Raw genomic sequence first — 17,627 nt, 5'->3', positions numbered from 1 at the left:
GNGGNGCTTGTAGTGAGCTGAGATCGAGCCACTGCACTCCAGCCTGGGCGACAGAGCGAGTCTCTGTCTGAAAAAAAAAAATATATATATATATATGTATATATATACATATATATATAAAGCCACCATAGCTGACAGATTGGCAGAGCCCGAGCGATGCTTTGGTTTGGCATGAGATAGAGTCTCTGCATTCTCAGGACTGCTTTGTTTGCTTCTCTTTCAGAAAGTCCCACCGTCATGCTGTCTGCTGGCAGCTTTTCCTCCCCCTATGAGCACCTCAGCCAGCCAGAGACAAAGCGCATGGTAGAGCACTACACCGCCTATCTCAGCGACAACACCCGCCTCATTGCTAACCCGGGCCTCAAAGTAAGTGCTGGTGGGAGCTCCATTTCTGGTGTCCCCCTCCACCGGCCCAGCAGGGGGTGCTGGCAGTGAACCTTTGAAGTAGGAAGCCCAGCTCTGCATCTGTGCCTCTCAGCTGGAGAGCTGCAGGGTGTAGCCCAGGGGAGGCTGGTCAGCAGTGACCCTTCTGATGGATTAAGAAGCCCCGTACGCCACGTGGAGAATCTGTTACAGGCCTTAGAAGCACTGGGGTTTTCCAGTGATGCTAGAGAGACGTGATTTAGAGACTAGTGAAACTTTCCCAGCTGTGTTTTACCCAGGGGAAGAAGTAAAGTGCCCCTGCTGTCTCTCAAGATAAATATAAAATTTAAGGAACAAAGCTTTAGGGTTAGTGTGTATATGTGTGTCTACTAATGACTCGCTATAGGATTTTCTTCTCAGAAAGCCTAGCTAGGGTGAACAATTGAGTGATCACACATCCACTGACTGTATTTCTGCAAGCTTTTGTTTTCACCAAGTTTGGCTGCATCCATCTGCTGTGGAAAGATTTTTAAAAAGTAATTGGGCTTGGCTTCTCTGCAGCAGAGCTTCGGGAAGCCCTGCCAGCAGCCCACTCTCTTTTCATGTGAGTTTTAAAGGATCCCTGCTATGTCTTCCTTTGTTTCCCAGTTCTCTGTCAGAAATGAAGTAATGGCTACCAGCCACGTCACAGATGAATGGATGACACAAATGGAAATGAGTAGCCTTAACACTTACATTGTCCGCCGTTACATAGCAACGCCCAATGGTGTCCTCAGAATTTATCCTGGTTCCCTCATGGACAAAGCATTTGATCCCACTAGGAGACAATGGTGAGTTTTAGGGGCTTCCATTATCAAAGGTTCTCCCCCAAATCCTGGAGAGACATGGTAAGTACATACAATAAAGCAACTTCAGGCCATTAAACTAAAGAAGATACTTTCGTGGTGGTGAAAAATGTTTCTGAATAATGTTTTCAGTGCAGCATTAACAACAGCTTTGTGGGCTTTTTCTATCTACAGTGTTTTTATCTCTTCATTGAAATTTTGAGCCTGAAATTCTTTATGCTTGGCCATTTTAATTCCTAGTGGTTTGTTTGATTCCTACCTTATGCAAAATGTGTCCCTAGTGGATAGACTTCATTTTACTACACATGATTATGGAGTCAAATTACAGCTTAGGTATGACCTGTGAAAATGAACACACAAATTCAAAACATTCTTTTACTTCTAGGCTTTATTTTGACTTTAATTTTCAAAAGCAAAAGCTAACAATGTGCTACAGCATAGCAGGGGAGTCAATTGGACATAAGAACAGAAAGTCTACCTAGTCTCTAAAACATCTCTACCTGTTAAGCTTAGCACTTTGGGATGCCAAGGCAGGTGGATTGCTTGAGCCTAGGAGTTCAAAACTAGCCTGGTAGCATAGCAAAACCTCATCTCTACCAAAAAAAATACAAAAATTAATTGGATGTGGTGGTACACACCTGTAGTCCCAGCTACTCAGAAGGCTGAGGTGAGAGGATTTCTTATGCCTAGGAGTTTGAGGCTTCAGTGAGCCAAGATCACACCACTGCACTCCAACCTGGGCGACAGAATGAGACCCTGTAAAAAAAAAAAAAAAAAAAAAAAAAAAAAAAACACACAAAACAAAACAAAAAAACCAACCAACCAAACAAAAAAAAACTATACTACAGATCTTAGTAAATGCCCAGATATATACTGGGTTCAGTGTCTCTTTTTAAAGTAAGAAGGAATTTCAGATTCTCTTTACTTTTTGTATTGATACTACAGCAGATACAAAAGATGAGAATCCTTTTGTATTTCAGTGTAACCCAAACAAAATTCATTATAAATATTTTTAGACTTATAAGCTCACTTTTCTTTGAAATTTACAGAATAGAGGTGCATACTTTAAAATAACATGACTTTCTTTTGTCTCCATTAGGTATCTCCATGCAGTGGCTAATCCAGGGTTGATTTCTTTGACTGGTCCTTACTTAGATGTTGGAGGAGCTGGTTATGTCGTGACAATCAGTCACACAATTCATTCGTCCAGGTAATATTTTAATTAACCTTATAGTCATTTCTTAAATCTATCAAGGATATTTTGGAAATCTGAATAGAAGAGTACTGACATCAAGGCTTAGAGGCAGAAGCATGACCTTTAAAGTGAGGCAAGCTGGGATTTGAACATCTTCTCTCTCTGTCACCTTCAATTCCATAGCTATCTCCTGACGTCTGTAAAATGGGAATGATACCTACCTCACAAGGTTGTCATGTAAAATGAGTCAGTGAAAGACTATTAGCCCTGTTCTTGGCAGCCATGATGATGTTTATGAAGAAGAAAAGATGTTGGAGTCTAAAGAGCAGTTTGAAGAGATATCCACTTTAAAATGGTGACAGAAATATCAATAGAGGCCTGACAATTATGATTGCCAGAGAGTGTTTCCCAAGAAAAGGAGGATTGTTAATGAAGAAAAACAGGCTGGGTTCATTTGCTCACACTTGTAATCCCAGCACCTTGAGAGGCTGAGGTGGGTGGATCACTTGAGACCAGGAGTTCCGGACCAGTCTGGGCAACATAGCAAGACCCTGGCTCTACAAAAAATAAAATAATTAATCAGGCATGATAGTGCATACTTGTATTCCTAGTAACTCAGGAGGCTGAGGCCGGAGGCTTGCTTGAGCCCCCAGAGTTCGAGGCTTCACTCTAGCCTGGGTGACAGTGTGAGATCCTGTCTCAAAAAAAGAAAGAAAGAAAGAAAATACCGAGACATCAAACTTATTGCCTCTTGTATTTGAGTCTAATTCTTTAGAATTTTAAATAAGTTGTTTATTTAGTTTTCTTCTTTAAAAAAAAAATTGTCCTTGAAACTATCTCTTGAAAATTAAAAGGCTTTTGAAAATTGGTTTTCCCAGAATGTTGTATCAATATCACTGTAAATCTATTTAGAGTGCTTTATGTTTCCTGCTTTTAAGGTTTCAGTATTTAAGCTCCAGATGTCAGTGAAATGTTTGGTGGGGAGGCAAGTCACACACATTGTTTTAATCCCTTCATTATACAAATAGCTATTTTTTCCTAGCAACCAAGAAAGACCATATTTTGACTGGTACCTGTAATGATGCCTTAACATTTATAGGAGGCAGATTTTCTTGCTTAAGTTCATGCTTTTCACTGGTGCTCATTATGTCAAATGATTGACATTCAGTAAAATTCCTCTAACGGAAGTTCATTGGGAGCAAGAATTGGGACACGGTAGGTGTGGAATTTCAGTATCATGGCCTGTGTCTCTGTGGAAAACGGGGCCCTGCAGCCAGCCAAATGTTGACTCCTTTGTAGGGTATGGTATCTGTCTGACTCTTGTCAGCTTCTCCCATCATATAAGATTTCATATGCAAACCAGTAAACACTTACTTAGAACACATCCCTCGGTGTTTTCATTAACAGACCATGTGTGAAGCACACGCCCACTGATGTCTAAATACAGTGATTTGTCATCCCTCCCATATATTCTAATGGGTTGAGAAAAAGTAAACAAAGGCTGTTTCTTTTGAGGGGACCGCAGTCACCTTGGTCTTTGATTACAATGAAATGGGCCAGAACTGGGCTCTTAAAGATGTTGTTATAGTACAGGGAATCAAAACCCAGGTGTGTCTTAGTCTTTGGGTGACCCAGCTGGCTCCCCTCACCTGGCAGCTTATTATCAAGAGACATTTGCTTTTCTATCTAGACGTATTATTTTTGTTCAGGAGGGCAAGGGCAGGGGCAGATGTTTATGCTTGTGTATGCATGTTTACATGCTTTTGTTGGGATTCAAATGGGTGGAAGAATTTTGATTTGGTTTGTTTACAAATATTTATCGTGTTGGTCCAAGTGAATCACAACTTGGAAATATGATGGACTTTCAAGTTAGAAAAACGCAGGTTCAGGCCAGGTGCAGTGGCTCACGCCTGTAATCCCAGCACACTGGGAGGCCGAGGTGGGCGGATCATGAGGTCAGGAGTTCAAGACCAGACTGACCAACATGGTGAAACCCCATCTTTACTAAAAATACAAAAATTAGCTGGGCATGGAGGTGCGTGCCTGTAATCCTAGCTACTTAGGAAACTGAGGCAGGAGAATCACTTGAACCCGGGAGGTGAAGGTTACAGGGAGCCGAGATCGTGCCACTGCACTCTAGCCTGGGTGACAGAGTGAGACTCCATCTCAAAAAATAAAAATAAAAAAATAAAAACCCAGGTTCAGCCAAATGCAGTGGCACATGCTTATAATCCCAGCTACTCTGGAGGCTGAGGCACGAGACTCACTTGAACCAGGGAGGCGGAGGTTGCAGTGAGCCAAGAATGTGCCACTGCACTCCAACCTGGGCTACAGAAAAACCCAGGTTCAAATCCTTCATTTGGTTACTTTTACATCATGGGTTGAACCTACACAAGTTTAACTAGAATATAATAAGAGCAAGAACCAACAGTTGAAATCCTGGATTCTGCCTCCTGAGTCACTTGGTGAATGTGTATATTCCCCAGAATTAGTGTCTGCTCTTGCCCTGCGCAATATGAAATCCCATGCACCTGGTTGTTTGAATATTTTGCTTAGCAGAGTGTGATTTTACTATTTAGAGCTGTGCATTTTTCAATCAACAGAGTTTAAAATGCAAGGCAACTACCTCTGATGGTGCTCAAGCAGAGCAACTGTGACTTTGATGGATGCATGGATAGATAGGCTTTGCAAAGGTTTTTTCTCAAATGATTACTGATGATGTTGGCCTTGGGTGCCAGCTTGAGAACTTCATCACCCCTAACATATGGTTCTACTCCCAAAAAGTAGATTTTCCATTTACTGTTTGCATGACTATAAACAAATTCTTTTCACCTTTGTTTCCCCACTTAAGAAAGTTAGATATTAGAGCCTACCTCAAATGATTATTTTTAAAGATTAAATTAAATAATATATGTCAATCTCCTAGAACAGTGCCTGGTATCTGGTAAGGGCTCAATAAATGTTAAGCACTTTTATAATAATGTTTTGTGACCTCTTTGACCTCATATGTAAAACAGAGGCCGTAATACCTGCATTGAACTGATAGGATGAGAATTAGAGATGATACATGTCAAGTGCTTACTACTGTACTTAAAAGGTCGAGTCCCAAATAAATGACAGTTATTTTTATCATGCTATTTTTGCTTTAAACTTCTGACATTTTAGGTCAGAAGAGAAAGCCTAAGCTAATATTCAGCTTGTTGTGAAGCGGTCCCATGCACTCAGTTTTCAGTGGTTTGGCTGAGAATTAGAGGCATTTTCTAATTCAACACTCACTTATCAGTTACTCATAGTAAGCTTTCATGTGATTCTTTCATAGAGATTTTTAGTCCCCTGAGAATCTGGGTTTGCATTCTTTGGAGAAGAGTGGTGCTGCTAGGGATGAAGTACAGTCATTGAGTAAAGGATGGGTTAGATGTGTCTTTGGCTGTGAAAATCTCATGGAAGTATTGCAAACAGTCTGGTCTGTTGTACTTAGAAATGTAGATTTGGTGTGATTTCTTTTTTCCAGTATCTTTCTTTATGAGTTGCTATGGTAACAGTGTACCCATCTGAAATGCAGGTGAAAATATGAATCCTAGACTTACGTAGGCAATATACATGCTGTTGCTTTAGCATGTTCATCATTTTGAAGCAGATGGCAGTTATACAAGAGAAGTTTAGAAATAAAATTACCTTATACCAAAACATCTAAGTGCTATCTTTCACCGAAGTAGCTGTAGTGTTGTAGAAAGAGCCAGTTGTGGATACTGGTCTCTTCCATAAATAAAAGGTGATCTGACCTATCTTATGTGTTTTTGCCATTGTAAGCTTAATCTTGTATTTATAAAATGGGAACTATGATTCCTTTATGGCTTTTTCACGGATAGTTAAATAGTATAAAGTTGCTTGGAAACTCTTGAATGCTCTGCAGATCTAAGAAGGCAGTTTAACTTCATGGTATATGCTTTGGAGTTGAAGACACTTAAGTTTAAATCCCTGCTTCCACTGGCCCGTTGTTGTGTGTCTGTAGTCCCAGCTACTTGAGACTGGGGCAGGAGGATCACTTGAGCCCCAGGAACTTGAATCTAGCCTGGGCAACATAGCAAGACCCCATCTCTTACAAAAATAATAAATACATTTCTGCTTCTACTAGTTATTCACTGTGTGACCTTGGCCAAATACCTAATTTCCCCAGGCTTCAGTTCTCTGGAAATTATAATGCCTTGTAAGATTGCTATGAGAAATAATTATGATTTTGTGATTTTCTTTGGATATTTTCTTTATAAAGAAATTAGGCAGGTGGGTGATGCTAAATGATAGGCTCTTAGAAAGTCCTATGTTGGGTAAACTGCAGATTCTCAGCCACAAGAGTGTGGGGAGTTCGTTAGTCAAGTAGCACATGCCCTCCCAGTTAGCCATGAGCATAGATTAAAAAGAGCTAAGATTCCAAGTGAGAAGTCCACACTTCTGACACACCCAGCAATTTCTTGAAGTACGTTTTCTCTGAAAGAGTAATAAGTTTGTTGTTAACCCATGCCTGAGGGTTCAACTTCACTGTTTAGTTTTCTTTAGCTTAGCTTCTCTTTTTTAGGTGTTCACTGTAAATACACCATCTCATTTAATCCCAATGACAGCCTTATAAAGTAGGTACCATTTTCAGATGAGAAAACTGAAGCTTATAAAGGTGAAACAGCATTCCATAAGCCACATATATAGAAAGCAACAGGGCCAAGATTTGACTTCAGATCTGCTGATTCCAGAGCCAAACAAGTTAGTGCTGTGTTTTACTGCCCAATTTTCTCTTCCTTGGCTGTTAAGAGTAGCAGGGTGGAATGGAGAAAGCACTGGCCTATGGAGCAGGACAGTCTTGTTCTAGGATATGAGCTGTGCTCTGAGTAGAGTCAACCTTAATGTTGGGGAAAGAAAACTAGACTAGCCATTGTTCCTCCTAAGTTTTGTATGACCTTACACCAGTCAGTTAACCTTTGTGAGACCTCAGTTTTCTTATCTAAAAAATGCAGTAAATAATAAGGGTGTTGCTAAGGGGGATTTTTTTTTTTATCTAGAGGTTTGTTGGAAGTAGCCGTAGTAGTCATGCATCCAACCTCCCTCCTGATGCCTCTGCGCCCATATTTTTGTCAGTCGAGCCACTCTCAGAACATCGTATTTCACAGCTGCTCAGGCTTTGGGCCACTCTTATTTAGACAGTCCTGCATTAAGTCTCAAATTTTTTTCTCTCATAAAATTTCCATGTTGTGTTAAATCAGTCACTTAGTTAATCATTTTTGTAGGTGGGAGAAGTAGGGAGGAACAGTGGGAAGGTATTTCTAATACCAAACAATGTCCCTGGGACTGAACATAACTTTTGTCTTTAAATAAGCCATGCCTATTTTTCTCATTGATCTTTTTCATATAAAGTACACAGCTGTCTTCTGGGCATACTGTGGCTGTGATGGGCATTGACTTCACACTCAGGTACTTCTACAAAGTTCTGATGGACCTGTTACCAGTCTGTAACCAAGATGGTGGCAACAAAATAAGGTAAGCGCGTTAGGGATGCTATTTCCTTTCTAGCTGCAGAAATTTAAAAATAGATGTCAGGTATCTCTAGTTGAATGGGAACAGCATAGCTATGGTCAGGACTAGAAATTGAATTCATGGCCTGGGTGTTCTGTTAAGAAAGTTTTTGTTCTTTTTCTCTTCTTTCGTTTTTCTGAGATGCATACTGTTTATGATTTAAACAGACAGATTCAGCACACAACAAGAAAAGTAACTGTAGCATGGAATGCACCAAAAGCTCTTATTTCCCTGGAAGTCAGTAATTAGAGGCTTCCCATATCCTTGGTACTAGAAAGACCAGAGGGGACTCTTGGGTAGGACTTTTGATGTTAACTTTGTCATTAAACCAAAGTCTTTGTGACATTTTCAGCTGCTTAGACTGTTCCTTTTACATTTCCCCAGAAACAGACCATGGAACCAAAAGTCTCTGCCTCCTGGATTTCAAAAGAACATGTCTGATCAAAGCAAGGGCATTCTCTTGATTTAATGCAGGCTGCTTTTAAAAATAGCTTTCTTAGTTCCATCTCATGGTTCACGCTTCATGTCATTGGCCCTTATGGGGAAATGCAGAATTCCTGGCAAACTGATATCACTAATGTAAAGTAAAATAAAGCAAAATATAGTCTTGATTAAAGCAGTTCTAGCTTCATTTATTGTTTCTATCAAATGTAGATCAAATATAGTAGTCCCCCTCTTATCATTGGTCTCGCTTTGTGAGGGTTCAGAACCACAGCATAATACAATAAGATATTTTTATAGAGACAGACCACATTCATATAACTTTTATTACTATTATAATTGTTCTATTTTATTATTAGCTAATGTTGTTAATCTCTTACTGGGCCTAATTTATAAATTAAACTATCCTAGGTAAATATATATAGGGAAAAAACCATATATATAATAAGGTTCAGTACTATCGGCACTTTCAGGCATCCATTGGGGTCTTGGAACATATCTTCCACAGATAAGGGAGAAGGACTACTGTATATTTTTTATACATCCCCTGCATGTTGTTATTTTATGTGTATTTATTATTGAAAGAAGAAATTATATGCTTTACTTCAAATCTGTAGGTAGAAGTACTCAAGGCTACTTCCTTTAGGATCTGCTTCCCTGGAAAAAAGAACAAACTTCCCATTCATATATCTTTGCAAAAGGTCTGAGTCCATCTTACTTGGGCTGTTTGGGCACATTTTGTATAAACTATGTAGGTGACCACAGAGTCAGGTGTAACTCTCACCTTAACTGTATTCTAGGTGACCCACAACTTCTAAAATCATGTACCCGTCTACCTGCCTGCCAGCTTCCCTTCATTTTTCCAATGAGTATTTATTGAGAACCTGGGATAAATACAGTTTGTTTCAGGGCTAGCAAGATAAATGCTCTCTGGATATGTTTAAAAAAGGACAGCTGACATGAATGAGGGGCATGACTTGTTTTGGTATAGGTGCTTCATAATGGAGGACAGGGGTTATCTGGTGGCGCACCCAACTCTCATCGATCCCAAAGGACATGCACCTGTGGAGCAGCAGCACATCACCCACAAGGTATTTGTCACAAAGCTGAGCAGCTCAGTTCTCCAACCGCCTGCAGCTCACTACATGGCGTATGTCTTCTGTTCTCTTTGGCCTTGGTAGGAGCCCCTGGTAGCAAATGATATCCTCAACCACCCCAACTTTGTAAAGAAAAACCTGTGCAACAGCTTCAGTGACAGAACGGTCCAGAGGTTTTATAAATTCAACACCAGCCTTGCGGTAAGTTGATCTGATTCCTTAACTCTCATTTTTCCATCCCATTATGGAACATGAACTGGAATCATGGCTGATGTCTGTTTCATTGCCTTAGAATTACAGAATGACAGGAGGAGACAGGACCTTAGTTCCGGTTCCCAGTTTGGCGATTGGGAGATATAAAGCTCAGAGTAGAAAAGTGAATGTTTTAAGGTCTCACAGTTGGTATTTTGTTTTGGTTTTGTTTGTTTAAAGACTTACCCAATCTAAGCCCTTTGAAATATCTGCTGAAGTTGGTTCCCACACTCTTGTATAAATATATGTGGCACCATGTGTTTCTCTCTTCCTGTCTTCTGGGGATCACTCGGTCTCCTTAAATTCCCAAGGCCAAGTTAGGTCAGTTCTTGATCATTTGCCCTATGAGATGGGAACTCTCATGTAAATCATCTGAAAATAATGTCTGTTTTTAGCTTAGAGTATTCTGTATAATTTGAGTTGCTGCAAATTTACCTGGTTATGGTTAAAGATCTTAAGGACATTCTCATTAATTTATAAATAATCCTACTTGGGAGAAAGCTAAATGGGGAATGATAGAACATTCAAAAAGCTACTTACAGGAAGTAGGTTTTTTATTTAGAATAGGCATTTATGTCAGTCATTAAGTATGTAATTAATTTTTAAAATGTACTGGGTTAAATTAAAAATCCTAAACTGAGTCTCAAAAACTCTATTGCAGAAAACAATTATCTGGTGGAAACGAGAAATTTAAAAAATGAATATATTAATAGAATAGTGTGTTCAAAGCAAGGGAAGTCATTATTATCCTGTTCAGACCCCATACCATTTTGAGAAGCACTCTCTTTAAAGGAGACATTGACAAATGAGACTGCCAAGTAAGGTTGTCATAGGAAAGTCTGACTTACTTTGCCTATCTTCTATCATTTATGCAATGGTTTCTGGAGTCTTCAGCACACAATGCCAGGATACTCCGGTAGATACTTCTCAGAAGGCACATTTGAATAATTTAATGGCTGAAGTTATTCCCAAATGGAATTAGAGCATTCCTGAGTACTCGGGTTGTCAGGACTCCAAGATTGTGATACTGCTTATATTCTAGAGGTGGGAATTTCTCCAGACAGTGAGAAATTCATGTAGACCTCTAAAAACCCATCCAGTGCTATGATTCTCAGAACTAAGCTCATCCTCACCAAGCATCTGTACAGGATGGATGGCATGGAAACAAGCTTCAGGTGAAATTGCCTAGTGTATCTGACACACATGCAGAAAAAAGATTACACGCAACTCTACAATACCACTTTGGAATCTTTGATTTTGTAATATGGTAAACAAAATTGACAGTTCAAGAAACTTGCTATCACATATTCTTGTTATGGAGTGAAGAAAAGTGATACTTGATTTAGTTGGATTATTTAAATATTCTAGAAGCAGAAATTTGCCTCTTAGAGAGGTTTGATTTTTAAATAATTTGATTATTCTAAAAGGAAAAGGGTTCATCACCCAAAAAAGGGAAATGCATGATTTGTGGTTAATTAGGTTTGCATGTGAATAAATTTTAACTGTTCCTTCCCTGAAAATTGTCTTTTATTGCTTCTTGAAGTATTCATTTTCCTGGTATACTATTATATGTTAAGAAAAAACAGGCCGGGCGCGGTGGCTCAAGGCCGGGCGCGGTGGCTCAAGGCCGGGCGTGGTGGCTCAAGCCTGTAATCCCAGCACTTTGGGAGGCCGAGACGGGCGGATCACGAGGTCAGGAGATCGAGACCATCCTGGCTAACACGGTGAAACCTCGTCTCTACTAAAAATACAAAAACTAGCCGGGTGAGGTGGCGGGCTCCTGTAGTCCCAGCTACTCGGGAGGCTGAGACAGGAGAATGACGTGAACCCGGGAGACAGAGCTTGCAGTGAGCTGAGAGCCGGCCACTGCACTCCAGCCTGGGCGGCAGACCAAAACCCCGTCTAAAAAAAAAAAAAAAAAGAAAAGAAAAAACAGATTTTATTAACAGCTATAAAATTTATGTTTGTGTAAGCACAGATAAAAGAATGCATAGTATATACACAGCCGTTCAATGGGAGTTATCTCTGATTATGAATAATTTTTATTTTCTAAATTTTTCACAGTGACTATATATTTTTTAACAGTGACTTTTGTAATCAGAAACATTTTATTTTAAGCTATTTTCCATGGGTAGCTGAAGAGTTGTTTTCACCAAGGTAGGGCTGAGTCTTTGCATTGCTGTCTGTCATTTCTGATACCTTGATTGTTCTGTAGGGGGATTTGACGAACCTTGTGCATGGCAGCCACTGTTCCAAATACAGACTAGCAAGGATCCCAGGAACCAATGCGTTTGTTGGCATTGTCAATGAAACCTGCGACTCTCTTGCCTTCTGTGCCTGCAGCATGGTGGACCGGCTCTGTCTCAACTGTCACCGGTAAAAATGCAGTGGGTCATATTCTGTGTTCACCACGCTGTTTAATATTTCAACTGATGTCAGGAATTTTGAAGTGCAAAATAAACAGAAAGTGCTGGTGTGTGTCCTGAAGAAAAGTCACAGTTACAAAGGCACTTAGAGCTGTGCCGTTTGCAGCATCCTTGTCCAAAGAACAATGGATTAAGGCCATTTATGTATTTAACCTTTGGCTGTAAATCCTTTTTACTATCCTTTTAAACTAGCTCAGAGCTTCGTTATTTTGCTTCCCCAATACATGTACAACATACAGTTTGCCATTGTCCTTCTGCATAGTAACTTTCTTTTTGCTCTTCAGAATGGAACAAAACGAATGTGAATGTCCTTGTGAGTGCCCTCTAGAGGTCAATGAGTGCACTGGCAACCTCACCAATGCAGAGAACCGGTAAAATAAATAATAATAGTAATAATACGTATATAATACTGTGAGTCTCTTATAGATTTGTTTTGAGATAGGGCATATAAAGATGATTCATTCTAATGATGGAACGGTTCAGTGAGCCAGAATTCAAACTCAGTAGTGCCATAAAATGATGTCTGTTTTGAGATTTAAATTTAACTGCTGTAAAAGTATTGAGTGTATGTGCTACATACAAAAAAATGTGAGAATGTTTCAAGCATTTACTAAGTGTCTACCATGTGTTGAGTACTTTATGTATATTAAGTCACTTAGTGTTTTAATTAACCCTGTGATAAATATGCAAGTGTTTTTCACATATGTATGATGTGTTCACACATAATAACAGCATTATTTATTTATATCAGTGACAGATTTTAACACCAGGAAAATAAATTCTGATAAACCCCTTCTCTAGAAATTAAGAGTGTCATGTGTGTTTGTATTGTGCGTGTATACTTGTTTGTTGAGACATGGTCCCGCTCTGTTGCTTAGGATGGAGTGCAGTGGCGCAATCATGGCTCACTGCAACCTCTACCTCCAAAGCTCAAGCAATCCTCCCACCTTTCTACCTCCCTCGTAGCTGGGAGTACAGGCATGTGATTCCCAAGCCTGTCTAAATTTTGTTGTTATAGTAGTACTTCTTGTAGAGACAAGGTCTCATCATGTTGCCTAGGCTATTTGTATTATTTCTATTGTACATGAAGGTAAATAAATTGAAGCTCAGAGTTGTTAAGTAATTGATCCAAGGTTACACTAAGTGGCAAAGCCAGGATTCAAACCCAAATCTGTCTGACTGCTTTAAGGACCAGGAGCATGAGTTTGGAATGTGGGCAGTGGTGGTCTTAACCTCCAGACTTACCTCCTGCACAGAAACCCAAGCTGCGAGGTCCACCAGGAGCCAGTGACATACACAGCTATTGACCCTGGCCTGCAAGATGCTCTTCACCAGTGTGTCAACAGCAGGTGCAGTCAGAGGCTGGAAAGCGGGTAAGCACAATCTAGTAAAGAATGGAGGTTTTCCAGCTAATATTTATTATTCCCACTCTTCGTGTTTTAAAAAAGTGTATCAGTTTTTCAGATCTGAAACTGATTTCCATAAGCATTTGTCCACCAGATTAAATGTTGTCTCGTTCCCACTTATTATCCCTATTTAGCATGTGTACCATATGTTAGTAGCCTCATCTGTGAGTGGGAGTTTTTCTTGAAATAAAAGAAGTGTGGAGGGCCATGGCATGAAGCAGCAGGGCAAGCGGGGAGGAACCTGTGAGGTCCAGAAGCAGAGCCCAGTGGTCAAGGCTCTAGGTGTGATATTTTGGAGATCATTTATTTTCCTTTCTTAGGAAACACATCTGCTTCATGATAGTTTTGAGAACTAAAAACTAGATGTTCCCCACTCTCCCCCAACTCCTCAGGTGGGATTAGGAGTTTGGGACTAGACATTATGGAAATAGTGGCTATGGTAGACTAAGTGAAGGGGAGTTGGTTATTAGCTTATTGTAGCTGTAGGTTGCCATCTTATTAAACAGTGTTTAGATGAATAGCTTACTCTAATTTGGGTGTGTATTTTAGCAAAGGAATTGTGGCGTCAAACTGATTAATTTGGGATGTTATACAGTAGCCCCAAGTCAGTTAGGTTTAGGAAACGCTGACACTGCATATATTCTCTTGAGACAGTCACAATGCGTGTAATACACTAAAGGCTCTGAGAAATTGGCAGTGAGGAAACCTGTGGTAACTGGCCAAGTATTTCCAAACTTATTGGACTTTCTTTTTATTTTTTTAAATGACCCCACACTTGGGGGATGTTAGGCCAGAGTCTGACAAACATTGGGGTCATTTCTGTTTGGTCTTGTAAGATGATTTTGAATAGCCCTATGATGTGTGGATGTCATTATTGAATTCACAGAGAGCAGTTTTATTTGTCTCCTTTCCAAGCTGTTAAGAGGCATGAAACAGTTATTCCCCTGGCAGTCTATTGCTATTCTCATTTTATAAGGGAAGGAAACTAACGCTTAAGAAATTCACAACACTAGTAAGTAATGGAGATCCTGAGAACTGTCTGATGCCCACGCTTAAGTGCTGTCCCCTGCTTTATAGAAGACTAAGTCTTGTCTTTCTGGCAGGGACTGTTTTGGGGTGCTGGATTGTGAATGGTGCATGGTGGACAGTGATGGAAAGACTCACCTGGACAAATCCTACTGTGCTCCCCAGAAAGAATGCTTCGGGGGGATTGTGGGAGCCAAAAGTCCCTATGTTGATGACATGGGAGCAATAGGTATGTTTGTTGGATACCCCAACAATTTGATTCTTGAATATACAATTTCTTGCCTATATACTAGGACATCTTAAAATAATCCTCTCCCCAACTTCCCTGATTCCTTTGCTGGTAGTCTTTAGTTACAAAACCAAGGCAGATAATTACCTTCAGAACTGGCTAAATATTCTGTGCAGAGAGAATGAGTGGCCATCTGTCCTGCCAAATTTTGCAAGCCTGGAATTCCTTCCCATAAAGCTTGTTCTGAGAACTATCAGGCCTGGTTTCTGCATGGCCGAACTCTGGAGTCTGTTTGGATATGCACGCCAGCTGGCAGAAGCACAGGGCCGTGTACGGAGTGACCACCGTGTGTCTAGTGCCTGCTGAAACCTTCACTCACAACTTTTGCAAGGTGAAGTCTTATGGCTACAAATCAGTATTTGGGGCCTTGGAGTCAACAAAGTCAACAGAAGCCAGAGCTACCCAGTGTAGCTGGGACAACTTAGGATGAAGCACAGGGACACCATGGGGTGGAGAGCCCCTGGGATCAGTCTCCAAGACCTCAGAAATACTGCCAAGATTATATCGCTCACCTGAGATTATTTTCAGTCTTTCCAGAATTAGCACCTAATTCTTAGATGGCAGTAGAGTCAAATATTTAAATCCTTAGTTAATACCTTGATTTTTAACATCACTTACATCAGCCTGTATAGAAGAAAAGCTCATATGTGAGGAAGGATTTTGAGCTTGTATGTTACTACTGAACTAGGTGAGGGTACGTATGTGAAAGTGACTTGGCTCCGAGACATCATTTTTTATGCTCGCCTGCAGTTTCCTATCTGGAAAGCACAAATGGCCTTTTAAAGGAAACCCATAAGCTTCGAAACTTGGCCTGGTTAGCACGTATTTATTGGACCTGGTGCCTTTTGTTTCAGTGGTTACTCTGTACTAGGTGACTTTTCCTCTCTTCCAAGAGTAACTCATACCCCAGGGAGCTAGGACTCTGTTGGTGTTGGGTGCTGCCTGTGTAAGCAATTCTTCTGGTCTGCTCACTTTTCCCAGCAGTCCTTGCCATTTGTGCTCCTTCTCTGCCTAGGAACCAACACTGGAGAACCAGGAATTAAACGAAGCCTCTGCTCCCACATTCCCATACCTCGTGTTTGAGGAACTCAAAGCCTAACTAAGCATCTGTTTATCTTCCCCCAGCCCCCTTCCCACTCTATTCCTTCCCATCTCATCATCCTTACTTTCTTCCCCACTTGGAAAATCTTAATGAGGAACATCTTCTTGCTCTTTCACTGAAGGTGATGAGGTGATCACATTAAACATGATTAAAAGCGCCCCCGTGGGTCCTGTGGCTGGAGGGATCATGGGATGCATCATGGTCTTGGTCCTGGCAGTGTACGCCTACCGCCACCAGATTCATCGCCGGAGCCATCAGCATATGTCTCCTCTTGCTGCCCAAGGTGAGCTCAAAATGAACCCCACAGGGGAAGCAGCAGCCAGGCTAGAAGGACAGTGGCTGGTTGTGTCAGCCTCTAAGGAATTGTCAGCACAGTGCTATATTTTCAGCTTCTGTGGAGTCATTTTGAAAGTCCCCAAAGCCTGCTTTCTTCTTCAGTTCCTAAACCCTACAAGCTCTATTTTGATCCCCAGAAAAATCCTTGGATCCTCTCCTTATCAGCATTAGCCCGCAGTGGCCTGCTTCTGCAATAAGCCAGCCAGGGGAGCTGGGATGCTGAGTGGGAAATTTTGTTTGTTAGATGTGCTGCCCTTGCCATTCCAAAAAGACAGGCAAATCAAAGATACCCCAGATCACCAGTGGCAAGAGCATAATCTGTTCTATTGCAGCTGCCATTATGTAGTGTGAATAAACACACATTTGAATAATCACATCTCTTAAAACAGGATAAGTCGGCTGAGCGCGGTGGCTCACGCCTGTAATCCCAACACTTTGGGAGGCCGAAGTGGGTGGATCATTTGAGTTCAGGAGTTCAAGACCAGCCTGGCCAACATGGTGAAACCCCGCCTCTACTAAAAATACAAAAATTAGCTGGGCATGGTGGCACATGCCCATAGTCTGAGCTACTTGGGAGGCTGAGGGAAGAGAATCGCTTGAACCCAGGAGATGGAAACTACAGTGAGCCAAGATCGCGCTACTGCATTCCATTCTGGGCGAAAGAGTGAGACTCTATCTGAGAAAAAAAAAAAAACAAAAAGTCATCGAAGCCAAGTACAAAATGATTCACCTATAATCATGGCCTCAATACCATGTGCAGTATCTATACTCTGTTTAAAGTGCAGTATCTGTACTCTGTTTGCAGGGAACAAAACTGTTTAATGGCCATCTCCATCCTTCCTAAAACCCCAGTCCCCAGGGAAGTGTTGACCTGACCTTTTTGGAGATGAGGTTAACTCATCTTCCTGGCCACTTAGCTCACTCTAACAGCTGTAATGACAGGTTGATGTTAAAACGTTTCACTATGGCCACAAGCCTGAAGGGGAATCATGGAGTAATGTTGCCTGATTTAGTAACAGGGATAATCACTATGTGCTTCCCTTGGTGAGATTCAGCTAGACTGAGGATGACCGTCGTCCAGTGTTAGCTTATGCCTGGCCTTTTGGAGGCTTTTGTTGCACCATTTTACCAACACAGTCAGTCATGTTTTCAATCCCTTTCCTTCTGTTTCAGTACTTTAGTAGAGGATTAAAGATTTATTGGCCTCGGCCGGGCGCGGTGGCTCAAGCCTGTAATCCCAGCACTTTGGGAGGCCGAGACGGGCGGATCACGAGGTCAGGAGATCGAGAC

At 41.0% G+C, this 17,627-nt stretch overlaps 1 protein-coding gene across 3 annotated transcripts in view; it reads left to right on the top strand.

Moving 5' to 3' along the window:
* Positions 1 to 17,627, top strand: part of CACHD1 (cache domain containing 1) — a 231,708-nt gene that overhangs the window by 198,980 nt on the left and 15,101 nt on the right. For all 3 annotated transcript variants that reach the window (XM_017877195.1, XM_017877196.1, XM_017877194.1), the window contains 11 exons: positions 224 to 366; positions 1,012 to 1,193; positions 2,308 to 2,418; positions 7,804 to 7,926; positions 9,395 to 9,494; positions 9,585 to 9,701; positions 11,968 to 12,128; positions 12,463 to 12,549; positions 13,435 to 13,551; positions 14,688 to 14,839; positions 16,123 to 16,284. In XM_017877195.1, coding sequence (XP_017732684.1) covers positions 224 to 366; positions 1,012 to 1,193; positions 2,308 to 2,418; positions 7,804 to 7,926; positions 9,395 to 9,494; positions 9,585 to 9,701; positions 11,968 to 12,128; positions 12,463 to 12,549; positions 13,435 to 13,551; positions 14,688 to 14,839; positions 16,123 to 16,284 — 1,455 coding nt within the window. The remainder of the gene's footprint in view (positions 1 to 223; positions 367 to 1,011; positions 1,194 to 2,307; positions 2,419 to 7,803; positions 7,927 to 9,394; positions 9,495 to 9,584; positions 9,702 to 11,967; positions 12,129 to 12,462; positions 12,550 to 13,434; positions 13,552 to 14,687; positions 14,840 to 16,122; positions 16,285 to 17,627) is intronic.

The sequence above is a fragment of the Rhinopithecus bieti genome, unplaced genomic scaffold, assembly GCF_001698545.2.
Source record: "Rhinopithecus bieti isolate Rb0 unplaced genomic scaffold, ASM169854v2 scaffold_6380, whole genome shotgun sequence".
Classification (NCBI taxonomy): domain Eukaryota; kingdom Metazoa; phylum Chordata; class Mammalia; order Primates; family Cercopithecidae; genus Rhinopithecus; species Rhinopithecus bieti.
This window is presented reverse-complemented; position numbering and strand designations above follow the sequence as displayed.